The sequence below is a fragment of the Oryctolagus cuniculus genome, chromosome X, assembly GCF_964237555.1.
Source record: "Oryctolagus cuniculus chromosome X, mOryCun1.1, whole genome shotgun sequence".
Lineage (NCBI taxonomy): Eukaryota > Metazoa > Chordata > Mammalia > Lagomorpha > Leporidae > Oryctolagus > Oryctolagus cuniculus.
The window spans coordinates 7,562,016-7,586,719 of NC_091453.1; the positions used below are offsets into that span (position 1 = coordinate 7,562,016).

Here is a 24,704-nt window from a genome sequence, read left to right on the forward strand (position 1 = left end):
ATTATGTGCCTATGGTAGATTTTCAAGGACTATTTGTCTGCCTAATCTTTGATTTAGAAAATTAACATTATGTGCTTTTATTTTGGAGTGTTCTTTATATCTCAATTGGTTCACCTGGTTCCCCTCACTCTCTCTGCCAAAATATAGTGTGGAAAACATGAACTTAAAATAATCTGGTTGTTAACATAATAATCCTCATTTAAAAAAAGTGTGTTTTTTTAAATAAATCTTCTATTTATAGCTCACTAATTCTTCAGAGTGAGTAATTATTTTGTTAGACCATTTAACTTAATTTACTTTTGCATGCCCTAGTGTTAGAACAAACTTGTGAAAAGATTAATTTTTCTAAATGATTATTATCTGAATGCAAATGCCATTTCAATTTTGACATCAAATAAACTGAGAAGTTTGTTATACTTTTGAAAGGCTACTAAACATTGAGAATTAAGCTCATGGTGTTTCTTCAATGAGTCCATTCTGTAAGTAAAGAAAAAAGTTGATGAAAGTTTAAAATATATATGCATGTATGATTGACACTGAATAGTAGTGTTAGTAACAGGAAAAGCGTTTCCACACTATGATAGCTTTTATGACTTTCTGTTCTGATTACTAGAAATTGTATGAAACGGTTGCCATGACTGAACTTTCTTGTCCTGTAGGATAAGAATTTGGCATTGGAATAACATAGCTACTTCAGTAGACAAGCAGGTTTTCCCTATTCTAAGTTTGTACTGCCTCCCTTTGTGATTTGACCTTAACACATATGACGTGTATTGAATAGTATCTCCATGAATTTCCAGTTATTCAATTCTAAGAGAATGGAAATCAGTTTCTAATGAAAATAAAATTGTTTAAAGGATACTTTTTCTGGTTCAAAGATTCTGATGTTTATCAAATGAATGTGAGAGTCTTTAAAAGTCTATAAACTAATAAAATCTATTTGGATTGCTAACTTTAAATATTGAGGGAATGTAAATACACCTTTGCATCACAAGAATAATCTAAAATATTGAGAACTCTATAGTTTGATGATTAGAAAAACCTGCTTATTGTTTTTGTTCTGAAATTGGCTTAAAGCTTTAAGTAACTCAAAGTTATTGTTTAAGTATCTTTTTTTCTAATAACAATGACTATAGCTAACATATATTGCATTCCTACAGTGTGCCAAGCATCACGTTAAGTATTTTACATACTTTATTTCTTTTACTCTAAAAAAATCATGCAAAGGAGGCATATGTGGAAATCGAGACTCAGAATGATTATTTAACTCACCCACAACTCAGAGCTCTCTGACTCTAAGAGATATGCTCTTATTTTAAACTCTTAAAGTATGAAATTAGCATACAAAAAGGGAAAAATCACAAGCATGTAAGTAAATCTTATGAGAAATTAAGTGGGGTCAAGGGTCAATTAAGAAAAGAAGCGAGAATTTACATATCTAGGGTAGTGAATCATCTGAAATCTAATTAAAAATCGGTTTGAAATTTGACTTTACTGCCACTTCCTTATGCATTCCATTCCTTCCAATCTATTAGATATGTAAAACACCCATCACAAATTCTGGGCACACATTAGTAGCTCAAAAACAATTAACTTTCCTACCCTCCCTTTTACTTGCTTCAACAATTGGGTCAGTTGGAGTACTATTTCTTGACATACTGATACAAGCACCAAAAATTGATTTGGGGTTATAATAGAAACAGGACAATATATTGAATTCCATGAAAATAGCCTTGCTTAAAAATATGATCAGTTACCACATTTCCTTCTTACTGTTCATGTGATAAGCATATTTATGAAAGGATTATGCATTTTATTAAATGCATCCAACTCTGCACTCTTTTTCTAGCTTTTGCCTGTGTTGTGGTTTATATAGTGTTTTTAACTTCTTACAAGATAATATAGAGTTGTGATGAAATGGAATTTATCTGCATTTTGCTACTATGAAAGCTTTTGTAGATAGATAAGTTATTTATAATCTACAATTATTCCTTCTATTTTTACATTCATTACCATGAATATTAAGGGTTGATTTTGATATATTAAATGTCATTAAAATATGGAGTAATATATTAATTCTCTAATCCATTAATTTACCAGTATAGTGATACATTTTTAAAATTTGTAACAATTTAGAATAAATTATGAAAAGCCAATGTTAAATATGTTTGGAATGATACTAACCCAGTGAGTATTTTTTCTGTAATTCTGAAATTTCCTAATATTACAGGTAGTAATATACAATTTAAAATAAGATTGTTTTTCTTTATTTAAAATACATAGAAAAAAATTGAGAATTTTCCATAAGAGTCTAAGAAAGTTCATTGAATCACAGATGAGTTCAAATACTATTTTGTTTAATTGCTAGTCTGGTTTACCTTCAAGATGTCCAACTAGATGTTTATGTTTCTAGTTTGTTTTTTTAACATATATTTTCTTACTTTAAATGAAACTGGAAATTTTATGACCTTTTTCATATTGCTATATTCTTTATTATAAGTGGCTTTTAAGCTTTTCAAATCAACATACTTCTGTGGCTGAGAAACTGTGGCTGCCAGGTAGGAAGAAGAAAAAATCAGGAACAACCAAGCAAAGCAGACTGAGTCCTAATGCATGTCTTCCCCAACACTGAAGATCCAACTTCTCAAAGGCTGCTGGAATCTCCCAAGATTTTTTTCCACTTCATCTGCCACTACATCTCTATCTCTGGGAGATATCTCAGCATAGTTTGAACCAGAAATTCTGCTGCTCTTTCAGCATGTTTTTTTTTAGCTGTAGAAACTTTATAATTATTAAACATATTTGAGCATATTCCTAATGAATCTGTTAAGTATAATGATTATACTGTTTTTTTCTGGGTAAATGTTATAAAGAGTCTATCCATACTAAAAATATATATGCTTTCTTCTTAGGAATATCATTGAAATGAGTAGCATATTTGATGGTTGACTCCAGCATTTGGAAAAATTTCCTTTTATTTTGTGTAAATATAAAAACATACTCACTGTTATTTGGGAAGATCTTCTGGAACCTGATGGCTACATTATGACAACAAATTGTTCAATAGATGTGAATGTAAAGGCTGCTGGAATAGAATATAACCAGTGGGGATAGTCAAGAAGAAGATAGACTGTAGCAAGCAATCAGGATTTTAGGCACTGAGTATTAGAAATGGATAACAAATACTGTAAATTAGTGGGTTTTGTTGCCAACAAAATGGTAAATATTGTTGAGCAAGACTTGTAAAATGAGCAGAGAAAGTAGGAGAAAGGGAACCTACTGAATGAATATTGAGTCATACAAACTTCACTCAAACTTTATATGTCTCCATTATTTTCTCTAACTCTTGTCTCTCATTTCTGACTCTTTGCCTTCTTACTCCTTCAACCTCAGAACAACAGGAGAATGTTGTTCAAAGGGGAAGCCAACATGAACAGAACAGATGGAAACTGGGTTGACCCATTGAAGTTCTTGTCTTCTTTTCTCTTCTCATTGTTCAGCTGCTTCCCTGGATGTCAAGAGAAAAGAGTGGTTCCCAGAGTGGAGTCAGTGCCATGATACTGTCTTAACAACAGATGTGCTTCTGTCTCACTGTTTTTTAATTTACTAAGTTGTTATCTTTATTTTTTAGTTTTTCTTCTAATACAATTTTCTTCTTTCCTTTATCTTTCTCATCTCTTCTCACTTGACTATTTCTCCTCCATTCTTCACATTGGTCAGTACTCTTCATTCCTATTTTCTTTTGCTATCCTTTTTCAAACGAGAAGATATATGCCCTGTAATTCCTCATGCCAAAATATTGAAAATTAGGACCTCAAATGACAGTGTTTCTGAGGTACCCCCTATCCTTCTATAAGCACAAGATGCCACTGGAATTCAGAGATTAATTATGTTAGCATCATGTTTAACACATTGCCTGTGTTTCTGATAATAGAGTAAAATAACTATGTTAAGTTTTTTAAGAAATTGGTATTCTTAACAGAACAAATGAATTGATCTCTTTTGGATAGGGTCAAATAAAGAATCATGAAAATGGAAACAATGCATCATAGATTTCAGTTATTCTTGGTAATATTTCATCTCAGACTATCTTTATAATAGTTTGTGAGAAGATCATAGACTTTTTTACTTTGCATTGAACTTGTGGCTTTGATGAAAATTTGTAGGCTGGCGCCGCGGCTCAATAGGTTATTCCTCCACCTAGCGGCGCCGGCACACCGGGTTCTAGTCCCGGTTGGGGCGCCGGATTCTGTCCTGGTTGCCCCTCTTCCAGGCCAGCTCTCTGCTGTGGCCAGGGAGTGCAGTGGAGGATGGCCCAAGTGCTTGGGCCCTGCACCCCATGGGAGACCAGGAGAAGTACCTGGCTCCTGGCTTTGGAACAGCGTGGTGCGCCGGCCGCAGCGTGCCGGCCGCGGCGGCCATTGGAGGGTGAACCAACAGCAAAGGAAGACCTTTTTCTCTGTCTCTCTCTCTCACTGTCCACTCTGCCTGTCAAAAAAAAAATTTTTTTTTGTGGAAACTGATTGAAGTGCCACTGTTGACATAAACTGTATTTCTTATTTTGCCTAAAGAAATCAATTCATTACTTCAGTGTATAGTGTCATATTTCTTTATTTTTCTGTTATTAAACTAAAATTTATTTTCATAACTCTACACTTAAAGGAGATAATTCGTATGATGCCTCAATAGGTAACTTCCCATTAACCAATTTATTTTCTTCACAGATTTTTGCATCCTGATTTATTCCTTTTTTATTCTTATTAGCTTAATCAGGAAAAGAATAATTATTTTTAAATGGTTACTCTATTTTTATTATTAGAAAATATATTTCAGTGTCAATACACAGTTAATATGATGTAATTATTTTTAGATGGATTTTTTTAAAGTTTCCTTATAAGTGATTATTTTGTGTCTAAAGTGTATCTCTTGCCTGAAATTCTTATCTGCTCTGGCTTGTTAACTTATCAAGTGTGTAGCTTATTACTTATGTGATTTGCTTATCAGTATTAATCACTTCAACCCTTTTCCATATTCCTGCCAAAAAATCAAGAGTCTGTCAGCCATAATTGCCTAATCTATTTCCTATCCATAGTAGACCTAGACAATTAGTAGATAACATTTAACTACCTGATATAAAAATTGTTATAGAATACTGTGTAGTAAGAAATTCAATTAAAAATGACATTAATCTTAATTTTTTAGGTTATTTAGTCCTAGGATTCCAATATAGATTTCATCCACTAAATTACTATTCTAATCAGCATGGTAGCTGAAATTATAGGTAATATCACCACTCATTACTTTTATATTTCCTTTCACACTGTCCCTTCTGCATTTCATTATTGAAGTTCTTAAACTAAAAACTGCTATGAATAAATATTTATAATGATGTTTTTAGCTGGATTTATGTGTTTACATACATACATATATAAGCTTTTAGTTTTTGTCCTGATAAATACGGATACATATTGCAATATTTACTAGTATTTTCAATTGAGCATATTTTTGCTTAATGCTACTAGTAATTGTTTTTTTAAATTATTCATAGAAAAATTACACATTTCTAAGCATGTTACTATTTTAATACTGTGATTTTGGTTGCTCTTTAATTATTTTTGTCATTTGGGCTCTTAAATTAAACATCAATTTTTCATCAATATATATATTTTCTCAGTTACTATATAGTAAGAGCTCTAGATTTTTAGGTAATGATGCTTTGCTTCATACCTTAGCTTTGGTGACTGGAGTCTTTTCTTTCTATTTTAAAATACATATATTGCCAATATATTTGTGAGAAAAACAGAAATGGAATATAGGAAGGAATGGTTGAAATTTAATGATTTCCAAATCTATGCAGAAATAAATTTCTTTTGAAATTTAACCTATACAAATATACTTATTAAAAGTTAGTTTAAAACCTGAATTATTATGATTCTTTTAATATATGTTACTGTTATTTTGGGGACTAACAGTCTATGGTATGATCAGAGGTTTACTTCACAGCTTTGCTGTTTACTATCTTTGCTGTTTACTAACTTTCAGACATAATCAATTTTGTGTTTTGGAGACTTCAAAGAACATCATGATTGATGATGAAATAAAAGTAAAATTGGCTCTGATTTAGTTTTCTGTGCCATGAATGAATGAAAACCATAAAGCCTCCAATGTAAACCTTTGGGCTTCAGAGACCACGGCATTACTAAATACTATGTTGAAATGAGAGAATGGAAAGAGAGCTGTATATTTAAGATTCTGGATTGTACTTATAGCTTTGGAATCATCTTATCACGGAAGCAGAGACAGCAGTGATACAAAGGATACTGTTAATAGAAATGATAGGTTACAAGAAATAGTACAAATGACAGGATATGGAAAGTCATGAAATTTGGTGAAAACTATGAATGATTAATAAACTTTAAAGGAAAAAAATATGCTTACTATTTTCTTCCTCCCATGAGCTTCATCAGGAGTCACTGAAGAAATCCTGATTTAGCCCTCAGAATTTCTGCATTGTGGGTAGAAAGATTCCAAAGGGGAAACGTGTCTGTGTATGTGTATGTGTGTGTGTGTGCATATACTACTATGTGAAATCCACATAAAATATTAAGTATTAAAATAGATATATGTAAACTCAGATTGTGGCAGGTCACTGTGGTCCAGATTTTACAGTAAAATTTTTGTAAAGGTGCCTTTAAAATAACATCAAATGCCTTGTTGTACTCTTATTTCATTAAATAAGTACCTTTTAAAGTTGAGAAAGATATGAAATGAAGAGTAGCTTAATAAACATAGACAAAGAAATGTGGATGTGAGATGAAGGGTAGCTTTTAATAAAGACATAAAATTGTGGGGATTTTTCACTAATGACACCAAAATATTTAATTCTCATATTCCTTCTTTTCAAATGTTTATTTCTTTATGTTCTCCTAAGACCATCTCTCCTAATCGAGTTTTGGGGAATATCAATACTAAGATTTTATTTAAAAACTGGTAAACCTTGAGACAGATATTTCTGAATACTCTAAATTACCTATTTGCATTACACTGCAGTAGTTTTAAAATCTCCTATTTGAATAGAATTCGTTAACTGAATGCCTTTTCTTTAGCTTATATTTGAACAGAAGTAATTCTTCATTTCTATTCTCTGAGTGAATGATTCTAGAGGAGGAAAATTAGTATATCTCCAAATATTTAATATAGTAACTTTTTCATTTTTATTTTGTACAAACATTTAGTTGAAGATGAATTTTGAACATTGGTACTCAATATTTGGTAGTTAAAAAGACATTGTATGTCCAAATCCATTAGTTCTGAAATGTCTACAACTGTGATATTTCTGCCACGTAACTTGTTTTACCAAAAAAAAGGAAGCCATTGGTGTAAAATGTTTATTAGATATTTTAATAACTGTTTAATAATACAAAGGAATGTAACATTATAATACGTATATCACACCAAAACATTTTGCAAACTGTCATTAGCCACACATGGGTTGTGTATTGAATCGTCTCTTGAGTGCTTTTAAAGAGAGCAAGGGAACATTAGGATATGACATGATTCATGTTATCAGACATTCATGTAGACACACCTTGAGTCGCTCTGAAGTTTTTTTAATGACAAAATCGTCCATACATTACAAACTGTTAATAAGAACATGTGTATACACGGAGCATGTGAAAATGGCGATAAGTAGTCTGTTTATTGTCTTGTAAAGGGTAATAACTTTGAAAGTATTTTATGAAATATCCTATCTTCCTCCTTGTGAATGTAAAACTGCTCTCATGTAACTGCAAATACAGCCATGAAAAACATAAATAAAGTCTGGGTTAACAGGCTTAAATTCTTAAGAACCTTTTTGCATATTTGCGTCTTTGGCTACCTGGGACCATAGACTAGAGATTATCTTTTCATATGTTGGTCAAAGAATTCACCATCTGTTGTTTGGAAAACAAGTTCTAATGGGATCAGAAACAACTTTCCTCTCTGTACCCAGAGGAAAGGAAGCATCTCATCTCTTCAACACCAACCCCAAAGCCTCTTGTGTGCTAATGGGCAACCAGTTGTCCAGGACCCGCCCACTTGTATTGCCTTTGACCTAGGAACACCTGTTGTCCACTTCAGCTTGATCAAAACAGTTACAAGCCCCATCCACAAGAAAGCAGAATCTCTGAACTTTCACATTTGGGATATGTTAATAACCTTATTGAGAAATTTTAATCCTGTGTATTTTATATATAATACATTTTCATGTACATCTTGGAAATTGTATTTAAATTAGTGATACAGCTTGTCATTACTTGGAGACAATGACTTGCTATTTTGGACAATAAGGAAGATTATAGTATCTCAGAACATGTGAAAACCATTTTATTTATAGCTAATAAGAAGACATATTTTGTGTAAGATGCAAATAATAGTTTTTAAAGTGTTCATCCTAGCCCAAGAATTTAAAATAAATGAAATAATCTATTAAACTGTTGAGAAAGAGAACTAAGACTATTTATAAACACTGCAAAGTATTTTTCTGGAAAGAAACCTTCTTAACAGTCTATGATAAAGTAGAAGCTTTCTAGGACAATACAAACTATATCCACTTGTCATAATTACCTCTCTCTGACTTCAGATCTGGAGCGTCCAAGACAAAAATACTATTTTTTCAAGTATTTATAGCGAAGTAATTTATTTGGTAATTGAGGGTAAAAATGTTTACTATAGCTTTACTAGCATGTGTGTAGGTATATATATACACACATATATATATACATGTATATAAATAGACACTTTTTTGGATGGAAGGTAATTTAACCTCTTATTTACTTTAGACAGCAGCTTTTAAGCATACTACATTTAGAGAAAATTTTAATACTACCTCTTGGTTTTATGCACAAAACTAAACTTACCTTTGGTTTTTCAAAACCCTTTATTATCTCTAAAACATTTACATTCACATGTTACCATATCATCTGACTATTGAAATTATTAAGTGTCTACCATTTGTAGTGTACTTTATTGATTGAAAGATATATCCAGACAAATAACACTTGGATTATTCCTCAAAAAAAAAAATCTCAAGTCTCGTTTCCTGAGAGTAAACTGGAGAAGTGAAGGTGAAGAAAAGTGTTTAACATTGCACAAAAAGGTGTCAATAGAGAGTTACAGTATGAGAGTCACATGAAGAAAATATCATTCTGTTATAAGAAGAGGCTCTGTGATGGATATTGCACATAAGATGAGGCTTTTAAGATTTTATAGATGAGAGTAAAAAATTACAAGAAGAGGAAAGAATGCTTTTGCAAAGAAAAAATATGTAACTGAAGAGAAAAGCAGAGTGTTGAGGGCAATATATATTTGCTATGCAACCAACTCTTGATATTCCACTCAAAAACCTAAAATATCCTAGAGCTGGGAAAGTCATACTGCCTTCCAAGAGCTTATCAGCTATTACGGCAGTTCTCAAAATGTGGTTCCCAAACCAGTAGCATCAACGTCATTTGGGAACTTGTATTTAAAAACAACAAAAATTTCTCGAAGTCCATTCCCAGGCCTACTAGATGAAAAATTTAACAGGTTAAAATTCACAAGCCATTTTTTAACAAGCTTTACAGATGATTTCAACATATGCTGAAGTTTGAGGATCACATTAAAGGGGAATAAAAGGAGACAAAGTAGTGACAGTATTGAGGAAGGACCTATAAGGATAAGATCTTTAGTTGGACCCTTTGGAGAGCTATTTGAAGGTTTTAACGGGAAGAATTTTTTTTTTTTTTTTTTTTTTTGTAATGTAGCGGTATTTTGGAGCTGCAAAGGACTAAACACCTAAAGACAGATTAGGACTTGTCTAACAAGTATGTACCCAGGCTAAAACAAAGGCATTAAGAAGAGATGTTAGTGCTATAATCTATTCTTCTGGACACTTAAATGGATTAAAAAGAGGGGAAGAATGACAGATGACCCCAGCCACTCCAGTTTGAGAGAATGATGGGAAACTTTAATTGGTGAAGGAAACTAAAGAGATAGCTTGATTTTTAAATGTTGCATTCATTTGAGCTATCAGTGGATATTCAAGGGGAAATGCTGTGCTTTAGAATTGAACAGACTTTTTTTTTTTTTTGACAGGCAGTTAGTGCAAGAGAGACAGAGAAAGGTCTTCCTTTTCCGTTGGTTCACCCCCAAAATTGCACTACGGCCAGTGCACTGAGCCGATTCAAAGCCAGGAGCCAGGTGCTTCCTCCAGGTCACCCATGCGGGTGCAGGGCCCAAGGACTTGGGCCATCCTCCACTGCCTTCCTGGGTCACAGCAGAGAGCTGGACTGGAAGAGGAGCAACCGGGACAGAATCCGGCGCCCCAACCGGGACTAGAACCCTGGGTGTTGGCGCCGCAGGTGGAGGATTAGCCCAGTGAGCCACGGTGCTGGCCTAGCCACTGGCAAACAGACTTCAATATAAATTCTGGCTTTGTCACTTACTGTCTCTCTGATCTTGGCCAAGAAAAAATGTCTTCACTCCAATTTCTTCACATGTAAAATGTATTAGTTTATCTCATTGGAATGCTATAATAACATATAAATACAAAGAATATAATTTAGATACAGCCCAGTAAATCATTGGTGCTTGGTTTTTCCCTGGCTCTTTGCAAAGATGAACTGAACAGTTGGAAATAAATGCTTAGAGTTCTTGATCAGAAGCAGGGACAGTTAGAAATATTCGTGTGTTATATGCAGGAAGTTATTAGTGGGCAATTGTCAAAAGAGAATGAATTGTTATAAGAAGACAGCATGCAATATTAGGAAGAGTTTTTTACACTTAGCCTACAAGAAGCACGTACATTTATTGCATGAGGAGGAACAGAAGATGGAGGACAAGTAGGCAGTAGATGGGCCACATCCCTTTACTCAAGCTAATCTGATGCCATCATCTGAATGTTCCTACTCATTTGATATGTTATAGGTGGGATATGTTGTGACTTTGGGAGTTATTTAATCATTGGACCTATGATGCATATTGTAGCATCTCCTTTGATGATGAGCTCACTGTTTCACAAGTCAGACAGTTCCTTTTTTGATGTCTTGATTATTCAAATTTTTCTTCATGTTTGTCCATAACTGATTATCTCTTTAAATTTTTTACCTCAATTAATTCCTTCACATAGTATCAGCTTATGCGCTTTTGTTAGTAGCCACTAGGACCCCTTCTTCCTTCATTTTAAGTTCCCTGTCTTCTAGCATACCCAATTGAAAGAATATAATTAGTTTTGGTATCACTGTTTATCTTTGCATGGTTTCTTATTCAGTTATATTACACTTCATATTTTAAAACTATAGCCAGAAATTTAAATGAGAAAATAGAAAACAAATCGTGAAAAATTAACATTAATTTATGTGTTTATTTTGTCTACTATTTTGTCTACTATGTCTACTATTACATTTATTTCCTACCACAGATGTTTAATACACATATTTACCTCATTTTATCATACCATCTACTCGTGTACCCTTATAATTTCTCAACCATAGGTATTTCAGTAACAGTTGAAGGGAAATGAATTAATTTCAAGAATTCACTATACCTCATTATTTGGCTGAAAGTATGTTAGAATATCATGGAACCTAGTCAGCAATAACATCCTGGAGCTCTAGGACCATATCATATTTTCCCTAGAATAAAACATGTATAACCCAATGAATGGGACCAATTGTTAAGAATTCTATGTAGTGTAAAAATAGAAAGTAATTTTGAAGTTAATCTTTAAGGAATTTTAGGAAGGACCAAGGACGAAAAGACTCTTCAGTTGAGGAAGACAAGAGATCTGGTCACTGTTTATATGTGTAAAAGCACTAGGATGCTAAAATCTGCCTACATTATTAAGAAAAGCATTCCACCTAGGCTGTGAATTACTCAACTGGCTTCATTCCCATTCAATAATTTTTATGTGACACTGACTTAATGCTTAAATAGTATAGCTACTGAAATCATTCATTGAATTAAATCAGCAGATAATGTAAATCTTTACTTAACTCAGCATACCTGAGTAATAAATTTGTATTTTTTCTGATCTTCTGAGAATATAATGTACAGAAGAGATTTGATTACCTTATCTTCACCTTTTAACATTTAAAATAGTATTGTCTTTATACTTCTGTACTTTTTTTGTGGAAATTTCCCATCCATAACAATCCTTATTAGGTAATTCATTAAATTCATATTTTCTAATTGGAATATTATTCATGGTCCATTTATTTTGAAGTTTATAAAACTAACCTATGCTTATTGCCAAAAGCTCAAGAAATGAAAGTATAAAGAAAGAAGTATTTATTACAGTCCTTATTATTATTTAATGTAACCACCATGAATGGTGTTTTCTATGTCTATATTCATTTTTAACAGAAGTGGAATTGAATTACATTTGCTATTTTGGAACTTAGTTTTTCCCACAAAATAAGTTTTATATCCCTTAATAATGGACATTTATGTAATGTACAATTTTTATTGTTTTAAACAGTACTGTGACTAACACATTGCAAATTAATATTTTTGCTTTATCCAATCATTTTTGATAGTAGTAGAAATAGAATTGTGAGCCAAAGGTATATAGCAGTAGGGCTCTTGGGATATTTTTGTTTAAAACATTCTTAGGCTATACCAATAATAGTGAAAGGGCTGATTAAAAAGTAGTAAAATTATATACCCCAAATTTTCTGCTATTAACTGACATTCATATCTAAAGTTAATATCCACCTAAATTAATTTTATTATATAAAAACGTTTCCATTTCTTCATGGGGAAAAAATCTGATGTTTGGAATTATTTGTGAAGAAGTATGAAGGAATAGAATGAATCAAATTGTATTGAACATTTCACAGGAGAACATCATGTAGCTTTAAATATCATCAACTAGTCATAATCATCATATCATAAAGAAAAATGGAAAGAAATTGGTGGATGCGAATCAATGTGTAATTCCTTAATGAGAATAAATATGTAGGAGAAAGATAGGGCCTTCACATTGACTGCATTAGTATAGTTGTCAGTTATTTAAATAAATAATAAAATATTATTATCATTATTAAGTTGTTCATAAGCTTTATATTAGCAGTATGTTTTTCTCCTTCCAAACTTACAACTCAAAATCTTCTCATATGTGTTCTTTGGCAAGAAAAATAAATACATGGAATAGAACTCACTTTGCTGTCAATTGTGACTTTTAGAAATGGATGTAGAGATTACTATTTAGCTGTCAGAGGAATCAGAATCACTTTAGTATATCTTTGGGCACACAGCAATCTCCACTTATGCATACTGGGAGGCATTTGACCAGTTCCATTACTGTAGTTCATGCACATTAATGTGATTTTTTTAAACTGGCAGCCTCTTATGCATATTAACCGTTTATCATCTGTTTGATTCATATCTGAGATCCCTGTAGTTTTAAGCTTTTTTGTCCTAACTCTTTCTCTTCAATGTTACTTAATTCAGCTGTAGTTCATTGAATACACCAAAGTCTCCATTGTGGCTGCATTCCAGATGACTTCTCCTTCATAGTCTCTGGGAGCTGGTGCTTCTTTTAGTGGAAGTTCTCATTTTCTCCAGCTTGAGCAGTATCTCCCAAGAAAAGCATGAATAGTATCAGACAAAAGGCACCCCTTCTCCTTCGCTTGAGTGCCTAGGGAGAAGCTAAATCACTCAGCCTATTAGATAGCTCCTCCTTATGATCCAGGATAAATTTGACCCAGTATATTTATATAACAAATCCTGGGAAAATTTTAATCCTTTAGAATTGGGATGGAATATTCTTTCTCTCTTTTAAGTGTGAAATGTATTTTTTAAACAAACCTTGAAATGATGGGTATTTTAATGTGTTTCTTTAAAGCATAGTTCTAGGATTTCAGTTACGTAAAACTGCATCACTATTCTATGTTAAAAGTAAACAGAGATTGTTCTGTGCTCAGAATTGCGAAAGGATGATGGATGAAGTAATTTAACATGGATGAGAGTTGAGCCAGGTTTAAAGACATTTATGAAGTACTTTTGTTTAATTATACAATATGTTTTGAGGTTATATTCATATAGGATGACTTCATTAGAACACTATATTTTAAGTTTATAGAGTTGTTGGAACACATTTCCGATAGCTACTGCATTGGAGTAGCATTACCTTTTCAGTTTGTATTCTATTTGTATAGTAGGGTAAAAGGTTTATTATATTGACACTATCGTCCATGCATCAGAATATTGCTTTCTTGTGTCAGTACCAGCTATTGGTAGTATAATAGCAGTCCGATTTAGAGACACTCCTAAAAGATGGTGATGAGAAAGCATGTGGTGTAGTTGTAAGCTCAGGACACTGCCAAATCCTTGTTTTCAGGCATGTGGATTTTTAAATTGTACTTGTGAACAGGGCTTGGATCTAGACCTAGCAGCTGACCAACATTACTGATGACATAATTTTCTTGCATTCTAAATTATTCCATTGGTAGGGTGGTAAATGTCCATTATGTTATCTCATAATGATGTAGACTCTAATGCAGTAACATGGTTAATTGATTCAAACAAGGAATTTCTTTCTTGAGTATATATCTCCTGAACATTATTAGGATGGTACACCAATTATGTGATTTTTTTAAACTAGTCTTATTAAAGGGGGAGAACATTAAATCTTTGAATACTGTACCTCAATTTTATTGTAATGATTTTGCTGGTTACCAGGTGGGGTGGCAGTTGAAAAATTTGGTGAATGCACTACGAGAGGACCCGAGTGGTGTTATCTTAACTTTGAAAAAGCGACCTCAGAGCATGCTTACCTCAGCACCAGCTTTACTGAAAAATATGAGATGGAAGCCCCTTGCTCTGCAGGTAATGAAGCTTAATCATAAGTCATACACCATCATTTTAGCCATAGATTATCTCAGTAATGCTTCTTTATTGTGCCTCATCTCAGCAGCATATGGATTAATCTTGTATGCTTTTGAAAATTTGTTTGTAAAATGATCTCTTTACAGCTTATCCTAATAGGCTTAATTGTGATGAAATCTTAGTAACTAAAACCCAAATTATAAAGAACTATGCCTTAATTTTTAAACATTTAAAGCATAATTCCAAAAAGCCACAGTTTATTTCATGGCAAAATGTGGGTAAAATTGAAATTAAGAGGTTTCATTTTTGTATTATAATCTTCTGTTTTATAGGTTGTACTCACACTCTGGAAGCTAGAGGTTAATTTATAAAATTCTTCTAAATCAGATCATAAGATACTAATAATACCTCATAAACAGTAGAAAACATGAAATTTTGGATTAATTAGGATGTGCTCAGTACATTTCTCCTAAATGATCATTTTTCTGCTTTCCATCTTATAGAGTGACAAAACAGGGAATTTGTTGTATTAGAATTTTACATTTTTCTTCAGTATGAAACATCACTATAAATTATTACTATGATGTTGATAAATTATATTCATTTAGAATTATCAGAAGTTATAAAAATGTGATTTGGATTGATGAAAAGCATCCATGAAGTAATACATTTTTTTCCATTTTAGCTAGGGTATAATCTTTAAATATATCATAGATATTTTTATCCTTCACAAAATCTGCTTTTCTGATAGGAAACTATTACCTTTTCTTAGGATTCTAATGTTTAAAAAATTTTAATTACCCATTGAACTAGAACATTGCCCATTGTTCATATTAAAAAGAGAAGCTATATATAAAAACACATTGTTGTCACTGATACATAAATTGTTATTACGCTATATGTTAGTACCTTTTAGCATTCATAGAATTTTTTTCATAATAAGTGAATTCTCTGTTACAAATGGATGGCCTTATAGATTATGATGATTTCTCATTGTTTAAAACTTTCCTACTTATTGGCCTCAAAGTTGACATTCCACTTGTCATTCAAAACATAAAATGTTCTGACATTAAATCCTTTAAATTTTTAATATGAATCTTTGTTTTTCAAGTGAACATATGTAAAACTGTATTAATATGTCCAAATGCTTTTGACTTGCATTATATGTTTATCAAAGATATCTGATGATCCTTAAAGTTCAGAGGCAGTGTTTACCTCATTAACTGAGTCATAGATGAGCAGATAAAACGTTCCCATCACATCATTTTTTTCTCAGTGCATTGTAAGTTGTTTTATTGTTCTATTCTGGAGTTTCCTATTGATGTGTCTTTCCCAAAGATCCTTCTTCAAAGTCTGAGGAGGTGGGAACCCTGAAGAAGAGGCCCACAGTTTCAGCCATTATATTTCCTTCTCAGTATATGCGTAGATAAGTTAATAGCTCCTATCTAATCTCTCATATTTCATATTGAATGCCAAAAGACCCTAGTTTCTTGTGATCTGTGCATTCTGTTGGAGGAAATACCTCTAGTAAATAAATCAATAATTTATTCCACTGTTAGATTCTTTTCCACAAGCACAAACTGAAGTGAAAAGTTAAGATAATGACAGTATCTAATCAAGAATCATTTTTATATAAAATGCTTAAATAATTAAAAGACCAACTTTTTTGTTCCAAATACATTTGGTATATATATTCAAAGCTGGAGGAAAAAAAACTTATTTTAAAAAGTTTCCTCACATCATTTCCTACCCTAATTATAATAGATCTTTATGGCACTGTTTTCAGGTCCTTTTCCAAAATACCAAGAAATGTGCCTCATCATATCATTAATTGTATTTATTTTTCATTGCTTATTTGACTATGCTGTATGTACTTGTAAATTTCTTTTTTCAGAATACTGGAATGTGAAAAGAAATCATTTACATATGTATGTGTATATACATTTATATATATAAAATACATATATGTACTTAGGTACATATATAGGTACATATATATATTTATACACACACACCCCAACATTTTTATAATTTCTTAATTCAACTCAATTTGGTTAACCTAAAATATATTGAACAGTGTCAACCATTCAAAAGAAACCATACTGCTCAGGGAGAAAAAAACTGCTTCTAACTTCTTCAAAAACTGCTTTGCAGTTGGCTTTTTACAGAGCAGAGTAAAGATTACTAGTGTTAATTATATACTTCCTAGTAGTGCTAAACAAGGTATTAAGAGGAAGGGCAGTAGATACGTTCTCTAAAATACACCTTTACCACCACCACCAAATCTCCCTGAAACCTATTTTAAAGACCTAAAGTTGTGCCATTACAAGGTTCTTGCTTTTGTTAAATTTTTAATTACTCGAGAAGCAATAGACAGACAGACAGTGAGGGCATGAGTGCATCCATTTACTGGTTCACTCTCCAGTGCCTGCAACAGCCAGGACTGGACCAATATAGATTTTGATACAGTCAAAGATGGACAAAATCTGAAGGTACCACGATCTCGAGATTGAAAGTAGATTGCCTCCACAGGGAGAAATGTGAAAAAACAAATGGTGGAATGGCAGGGTCTTGAAGCAGTTCTGGATTTTTCATGACTTTGTATGAGGTCATATTTTTTCCCTAGTGCCTGTGAACCAACCTCAGATGTGAAATGTATGTGCCAAACGTAACATAAATCCTCTGTCTAGACATAAGTGCCATTCTTACTATGTTCTTGCTTCTGGTCTATTTTATGAATGCTTTAGAGTCAAAATGTCCATTAACTCACCTAAATTTTAATCTTCAGCATTCAAACTTGAATCATTGAATATTAGGTTATTTCTTTTCCATAGAAAGTACCAACAGTCTACTAAATATTTAAAATAAAGGATATAAAAAGAATCTGTGGCATTTACTAAATATAATATATCTATTTTATCATTTTCTTATACTATACCAGGTTTAATTAACCTACTAGCATTTTCAGATAAAATATAGCAAAGTTTGTATCGTATGAATGTAGACACTAATACATGCATCTTTTAAAAGAAAAACTTTATCCTAAGTAATAATGATTTTTAAACTAACAAGGGAATAATTTTACCTATATAAATGAAATATAACCTTATCTACCCTAAGGTAGGAGATTGTTTAAAAATACCACATTTTAATTCAAGTGGAAGATTTTTCTAAGAATCTTATGAGAGGGACTTCCAGTATTAATTAACTGCAATGATGAATTTTGATTTGGATTTTCTTTTGAAATTGTAGCCAAGTAAACAAAAGCATACAATTTAACTTCATGCTCACAGAGCAATTTCATTAGTACATTTCATGAAATTTGGCACCTCTTTTGATAAATCCCTGATCTCACAAACATTTTGTGATAGAATTGAAGGACTTAAAGATCTGTAGTCAAATACTACAAGCAGATGTCATTATCTCTGGAAGATTAAATTCTGTTGTTATTTGAACCCATGTGTAAACAGTAGAGCTGTCTTATCTGAGATGAAATCTTTTATTCTAAGAAAGCAAACCAGGGATTCCTCATTTTCTTAGAGCTGTTTTTCAATACATCTCCTCAGTGGCACCCTCTGCTAATTTTCTGGATTGTGTTAAGCATGGTGATTACTTATGGTCAAGTTTCCAATTCAATGAGAAAATCATAGGGAACTGTGAATAAACTTCAAGGTATATTTTTAGATGTTTGTAATTTTAGTATGCATAGGCCTTAAATATGCATGAGTGGTGGCATTTTCTTCCTGTGAGAGATATATGAGAGAATTAGCTGGACATTGCCAGAATGTTCTTTGAAATCATCACTCACAGTCAATGATTTTAAAAACATTTAAGATCCTAGGTGTTTTTTTATGTGAGAATACATCTAAGAAATGATCACTAAAATCAATGCTGTAATTCAACATACTGATTTAGATATGGTACAAGACATTTTATATAAAGTAACATTAAGCTGTATCATTAGACATATACACCTAAACTGTATTCTAATCCATGAATCTCTTTTATAATTACCTGTGTGATTTTGTGACCTTGTGCTTTTCCATTTAAATTTTATTGTGTAGCATTACATTGATGCCATTTTTACAGATTACTAAATGACTTTGAGCAGAAAAAGAAATAGAAAGAAAAGATCATAGCCCACAATTTTGTCTACCAACTATTAGAACAACTGAACAACACTGATTACATTAGATCTCAAATATGTACACATATGACTGGTAAAAGTCATTCTAGAAAAATCAAAACACAGGAGTAACAATATAATTTATTTCCATATTCAAGTTACAGATTGGTGTAACTGAAAAAAATGAGTGACAAAGTTTATATGCTTGAGAGTTTTGATTTAAAAGCATGTTTTGAAAGAGACAAGAACTAATAGTAGATATGACAATAGAAAAGAAAATTTTTTAAAGATTTATTTTATATATTAGAAAGGCAGAGTTAAAGAGAGAGGGACAGAGAGAGACATTGTCCATCTGCTGGTTCACTCCCCCAAAGGGCTGCAACAGCTAGGGCTGGGCCAAGCCAAAGCCAGGAGTCAGGAGCTTCATCTGGGTCTCCCACATGGGTTCAGGGGCCCAAGGACTAGGGCCTTCTCCTGCTTTCCCAGGCACATTAGCAAGGAGCTAAATCAGAAGTGGAGCAGCTGGGACTCAAACCAGCGCCCATATGGGATGCCAGTATTGCATGTGGTGGCTTAATCTGTTACATCACAATGCCGGCCCTGAAAAATTTTTAACTCAAAGTGTAATTGTGCTGACTTAAGGAGCAATTTTATGTCTTACATGCTCAAATTAGAAAATAGCTGCAAGCAACTGTCAAATCAAATTTTCACTCACTAATATTTAAGCAAATCAATTAAAGTATCTAAATCACATTTATGCTTTTGAGCCAAAAACTTTCAAAATGTTAGCACCACTACAAATTATCACTGCTAATGCAAAATTTACCCATTCTTTATTTACTTAATATACCCCAAATTATGTTTATTGTAGTTTGAAACAATGGAAATCCAGTTTTAATGTAGTAGTTTAATTATGCCCATAGGACTTGACAAATCAAGATTAAACACGTTATTTTCAGTACCGTGTGCAATTTGATGGTTTGGTGGAAAAGACCATTTTGTAGTGTGAGTGAATCTATATTAGTTATATACTGTGTAGCTACATACATGCATCTACAGTTTTCAACCAAGGGAGATATGATTTCCTAATCAAATTTATGGTCAGAAAAAGAATGTTTTCTTGTTGATCTTATAGGATAGAAAAAATCATGTACTTTCTTCTCAAACCTTTATATATTTATAAATTTGGATTATAGAAAAAGCTGTTAAACAACTGAGAGGGGGACGGTTTTGAATACATATGTTTTCCTTGCTGAAGTTCTTCTCATATAATCTAATTAAGAAAAGCTTGGCCAGGAAAAAGCATGTCCAGTAATTTTCCACAGTACAGCTAGCATTCTTTACATGACAAAGAAGCTTAGAAGATTGTGTGCAAATTCTTGCCTTCCAAAATCCAGAATAAAATCTCTGGAGAACTTGTCTAGATGATTAAGAAGAGAGTTGTTACTGTAAAACAGTTTTCTGGCACTAGTGTTGGGAATTATAATAAGGATGTGTTTGAACCGAGTAAGGATTTGTGGAAATGTTTGGTGCAAGACTAATAGGCATCATGATCCATTTGAGTCTGTGCTTATTTCCAAGAGTATATAAAATAAAGGACGGGTTTTATACTTATGTAATCATTTGTGTTTTGGTGAATATTTTCCCCCTGAAAAGCAAAGCCAGCTCTGTGTAATATTGACATTAGTGAATTTTAGAGCTAACTATGTAACACATAGTGTTCTGTTTTAATTTTGAATGTTTTGACTATCTTTTCATCATTGGTTTACTTCAAGATTTTTATAACTTTATCAAAGCTGGGTCACATGCTAGACAGAGGAACAAGGAAATTAAGATATGCTTGCCAAGAGATGTTATAACAGAATTTTTGAGTAAGACCTCAGTATAAATATATTTCTAAAATAGACTTGTAGAAATTATTTTCTCATAGTCTTCAAGACCATAGGGGCTTCAGAGATACACCAATATCTAATATGTACTCAGGTACCTTAGAGATGTTAGAATTGGGGACATATAGAAACATCCTTAGTCATCTGAAGGTTTAAAGTGAGACTTCAGTGACCCCTTACAAAAGCTAAATATTTTATTTTATGACAGTAACTGTCCTTTAATGATCTTTAAGCTTAATGGGCAGGTATTATTGCTTAAGTCATCACTCACTATTTAGAGGAAGATTTGTGCCATTCCATATTTTGGTATACAGTCTTGAGGTATTTGTATAGTTTAAACTGACAATATAAAAATAAGTATGTAACTTTTACCAGGAAGATTTCTGAGTTCTGTGGTCAGTAGTAAGTTATCACTAATTGACTAAAGATTACAAATGTATATTTCAAGAGATACATGTTATCATTTTATCTAGAGCTTGGACATGTTTGGAGATTCATGCCAGTGCCCCCAAAAATCTATTGTAGATTTGCTCATCAAGAGTAACAACCTATTGCAAATGTTTCTTTCATGTTGGAATCTCATTGAATATATGGAAAGAGAATTTTATATCACAAGGACTATTTAGAAATAAAAACTGAATGTTATGACAAGGTCCTTCAGTATATAAACTGCTTTGGATGGAATCCATCATAAGTCTACATTATACCTAATTGCATACCATGGTGGGTCAAATTATACTGTTTCATGCTTAATTGAATAATAAAATACAATCCTAAAATAATATTCTTATGTTTGATCAGTTTATCCATAAGTGTTGAAATTCCTAATTGTCTTCCCATACAAATTTTACCAATATAAGATCAAAATATAGAAACAGTAAAAGAAAAGAATATTAGCTTTTATTTCTGCATTTTTCTTGAATTGGTAATTCGCTATAATACAATGATAGCCGCTTTTATACTATTTTATGAACAAAGAATTAAAAGTAAATATACCCATGATAGATGCAGCTGTCATTTTGAATTATTATATTCTCATATTTAGACTTTTTCAGACTAAGGAATATGCTATTAAAATTTAAAGTGAATGCTAAGAAAACTCATTTTTTTTAGTTGAAGGGGGCTAAATTTGTTACTTTTATGTATTTTCACACATGTAAGTGGTTATTGGAGATAGATGTATTTTTTAAAAAGATTTATTTATTTATTCAAAAGACAGAATTACAGAGAGGCAGAGGTAGAGAGAAAGATCTTCCATCCACTGGTTCGCTCCCCAAATGGCCACAAAGGTCAGAGCTAGTCTGATCCAAAGCCAGGAACCAGGAGCCTCTCCCAAGTCTCCCACATGGATGCAAGGGCCCAGGGACTTGGACCATCTTCTGCTGCTTTCCTGGGATCACTAGCAGAGAGCTGGATTGGAAGTGCAGCAAGCAGGACTTGAAACAGTGCTTATATGGGATGCTGGCACCACAGGTGGCAGCATTACCCACTGTGTCACTGCGCCAGCCCCCATAGGTATATTTTTTTAATATTTATTTTATTTATTTGAAAGACAGAGTTGCAGAGAATGGTAGATCCAGAGAGAGAGAGAGAGAGAAAGTCTTCCATCTGCTTAGATCACTCCCCAAATGACCGCAGTGGCCAGAGCTGGGCTGATCCGAAGCCAGGAATTTCCTCCGGGTCTCCCACATGGGTGCAGGGGCCCAAGGACTAGGACCATCTTCTACTGCTTTCCCAGGCAGAGAGCTGGATAGGAAGAGGAGCAGTCAGAACGAGCATGCATATGGGACACTGGCACCGCAGGCCGGAGCCTTAACCCGCTGTGCCACAGCGCCGGCCCCTGCATAGGTGTATTTTTAACACCACTTGTTACTGCTAGGAATTTCTCGTTGATAATTTCATCATTTATTGTGTACTTGATTTATTCTAACTTTTACATGTCTCTCTAATCTTCCTTAATGTTTTTTGTACTCTTTTAGTTATTTAATTTTGCAGTATTTCAGTTCTTATCTGAAGTTAGAAAAATGTTCAGATTATACTTTTAAGTTTTCAAAAATACCTACTTTTTGGGTTAAGTGGCTATTTTCATTTTCCCATGAAGCTTCTATTTCACCATGTTTTTGTCTTTTCATTATTTAATGTCCAAGTTTTTTAAATGTGATTTTTCAGAAGAATGTTTACTTTTTAGCTTGGATTTACTTGCCAATAGTAACACAATTGGTAGACAAATATACTGAATATATTTAACAGCCACGGTGACCTTTCCACAAGACACGCAGGTAAACCAGCTAGCTGCATGAGAAATGAATTAACATTTTTTCCATGATTTACTAGTGAGAAAAATGACTAATCATTTGAATTTAACAACAGGATTGAATAGTTTCTTTTTCTCTAAAATAAAAAGTTGTTTTTTCAACCACTTCAGTTAATAGAAGCAGCTTGGCACAATCAAACCAAGTATCTATTTAAAAATATTTCCTCTGTGTGTTATGATTAAGCTAATCATATTAATAATAATAATAATATACTAGCAGCTCCTTGTTGTTGGTAGAAACCTGGAGAAGTGTCAATATGAAATGAAGGAAGTTGACAGGGATAATACTTATATTTCCTGGATGGGGAAAAGTACAAACACACTAGGAAGACAATCTTCAGAATATTAAGGCAGAAAAAAATATTGTCTTATTCCATACCACACTTCAGACATATTTAAGATATACCTGTAACCACAGGCTACCACTTTTTTCCTTTTTTTTTAAGATTTATTTATTTATTTGAAAGGCAGAGTTAGAAGGGGAGAGACTGAGAGAGAAGTCTTCCATCTGCTGGTTCACTCTCCAAATAGCCACAATGGCTGGAGCTGGGCCAGTTCAAAGCCTGGAACTAGAAGCTTCATCCACATGGGTGTAAGGTCAAGGACTTGGACCATCCTGCACTGCTTTCCCAGGCGCATTAGCAGGGAGTTAAACTGGAAATAGAGCAGGCAAGACACAAACCAGTACCCATTTGAGATGCCGGTGCTGCAGACAGTGTTTTTACCAGCTATGCCACAGCACCGCCCCCCTCATTTTTCCTTGTTCCCTTTTTTTTTTGGGGGGGGGGGGCAGGTATAGAATATATACTAAGCAAGAAAAAATCATTAGTTCTATAGATGGTAGAAGTACAAAAGAGAAATAATCACCCTAAAAGAGAAGAAAGACAACAAAAATGCTAGATTATTTTGTAAAAGCTTGTATTTTTAGAGCTTTGCTTTAAATTCACTTGTAAAGTAAGAGAGCTATTAGGGCATTAAAAAGCATACTTATATTAGCTTTTCCCTCTGCATCTGTTACAGAAGATTGGAAAATAATATGCTGTGTAATGAACATTTTCCACATTTCTAATATAATGAAATTTTGTCAGACTTATTGTATACTATCAACTGAATTTAAAGCCAGGACATCCTAAAAGAGAGGAAAACATATATGAGCAGAATTTCACCACAGTGATATATATATATATATACATATCATTGAGTCTGTCATTCAATGATCTGCTGTAGAGGCATGAAACATCCTTGGAAAGAATGCAGTTCTTTATTTCCTTGGGCTTCATGGTGTTCTTCAGTGCAGGTGACTACGCTGATTACTTACATAATCTCAGGATCTCCACTATGAAGAATTTTGTTTTCAAAAGACAGGCATAGTTTAACTGCACACTATTGTAAAATTAACATAAACAGAATAGCTTTCACCCTGCATACTTTCATAACATCTAAAATTCTTCAACTAACATGTAAAGCTTCTGACTTTTTTATTTACATAATGTGAAGTGGAATATTGTAAAGTCCCAAAATATAT

General features: G+C 32.9%; 1 protein-coding gene across 7 annotated transcripts in view; it reads left to right on the forward strand.

The window, feature by feature from the left end:
• Positions 1 to 24,704, forward strand: part of CNKSR2 (connector enhancer of kinase suppressor of Ras 2) — a 315,289-nt gene that overhangs the window by 177,801 nt on the left and 112,784 nt on the right. For 5 of the 7 annotated variants that reach the window (XM_002719953.5, XM_002719954.5, XM_070067189.1 and 2 more), the window contains exon 9: positions 14,704 to 14,850. The exons of the other annotated variants lie outside the window; for them this stretch is intronic. In XM_002719953.5, coding sequence (XP_002719999.1) covers positions 14,704 to 14,850 — 147 coding nt within the window. The remainder of the gene's footprint in view (positions 1 to 14,703; positions 14,851 to 24,704) is intronic. 7 annotated transcript variants of the gene reach the window in all.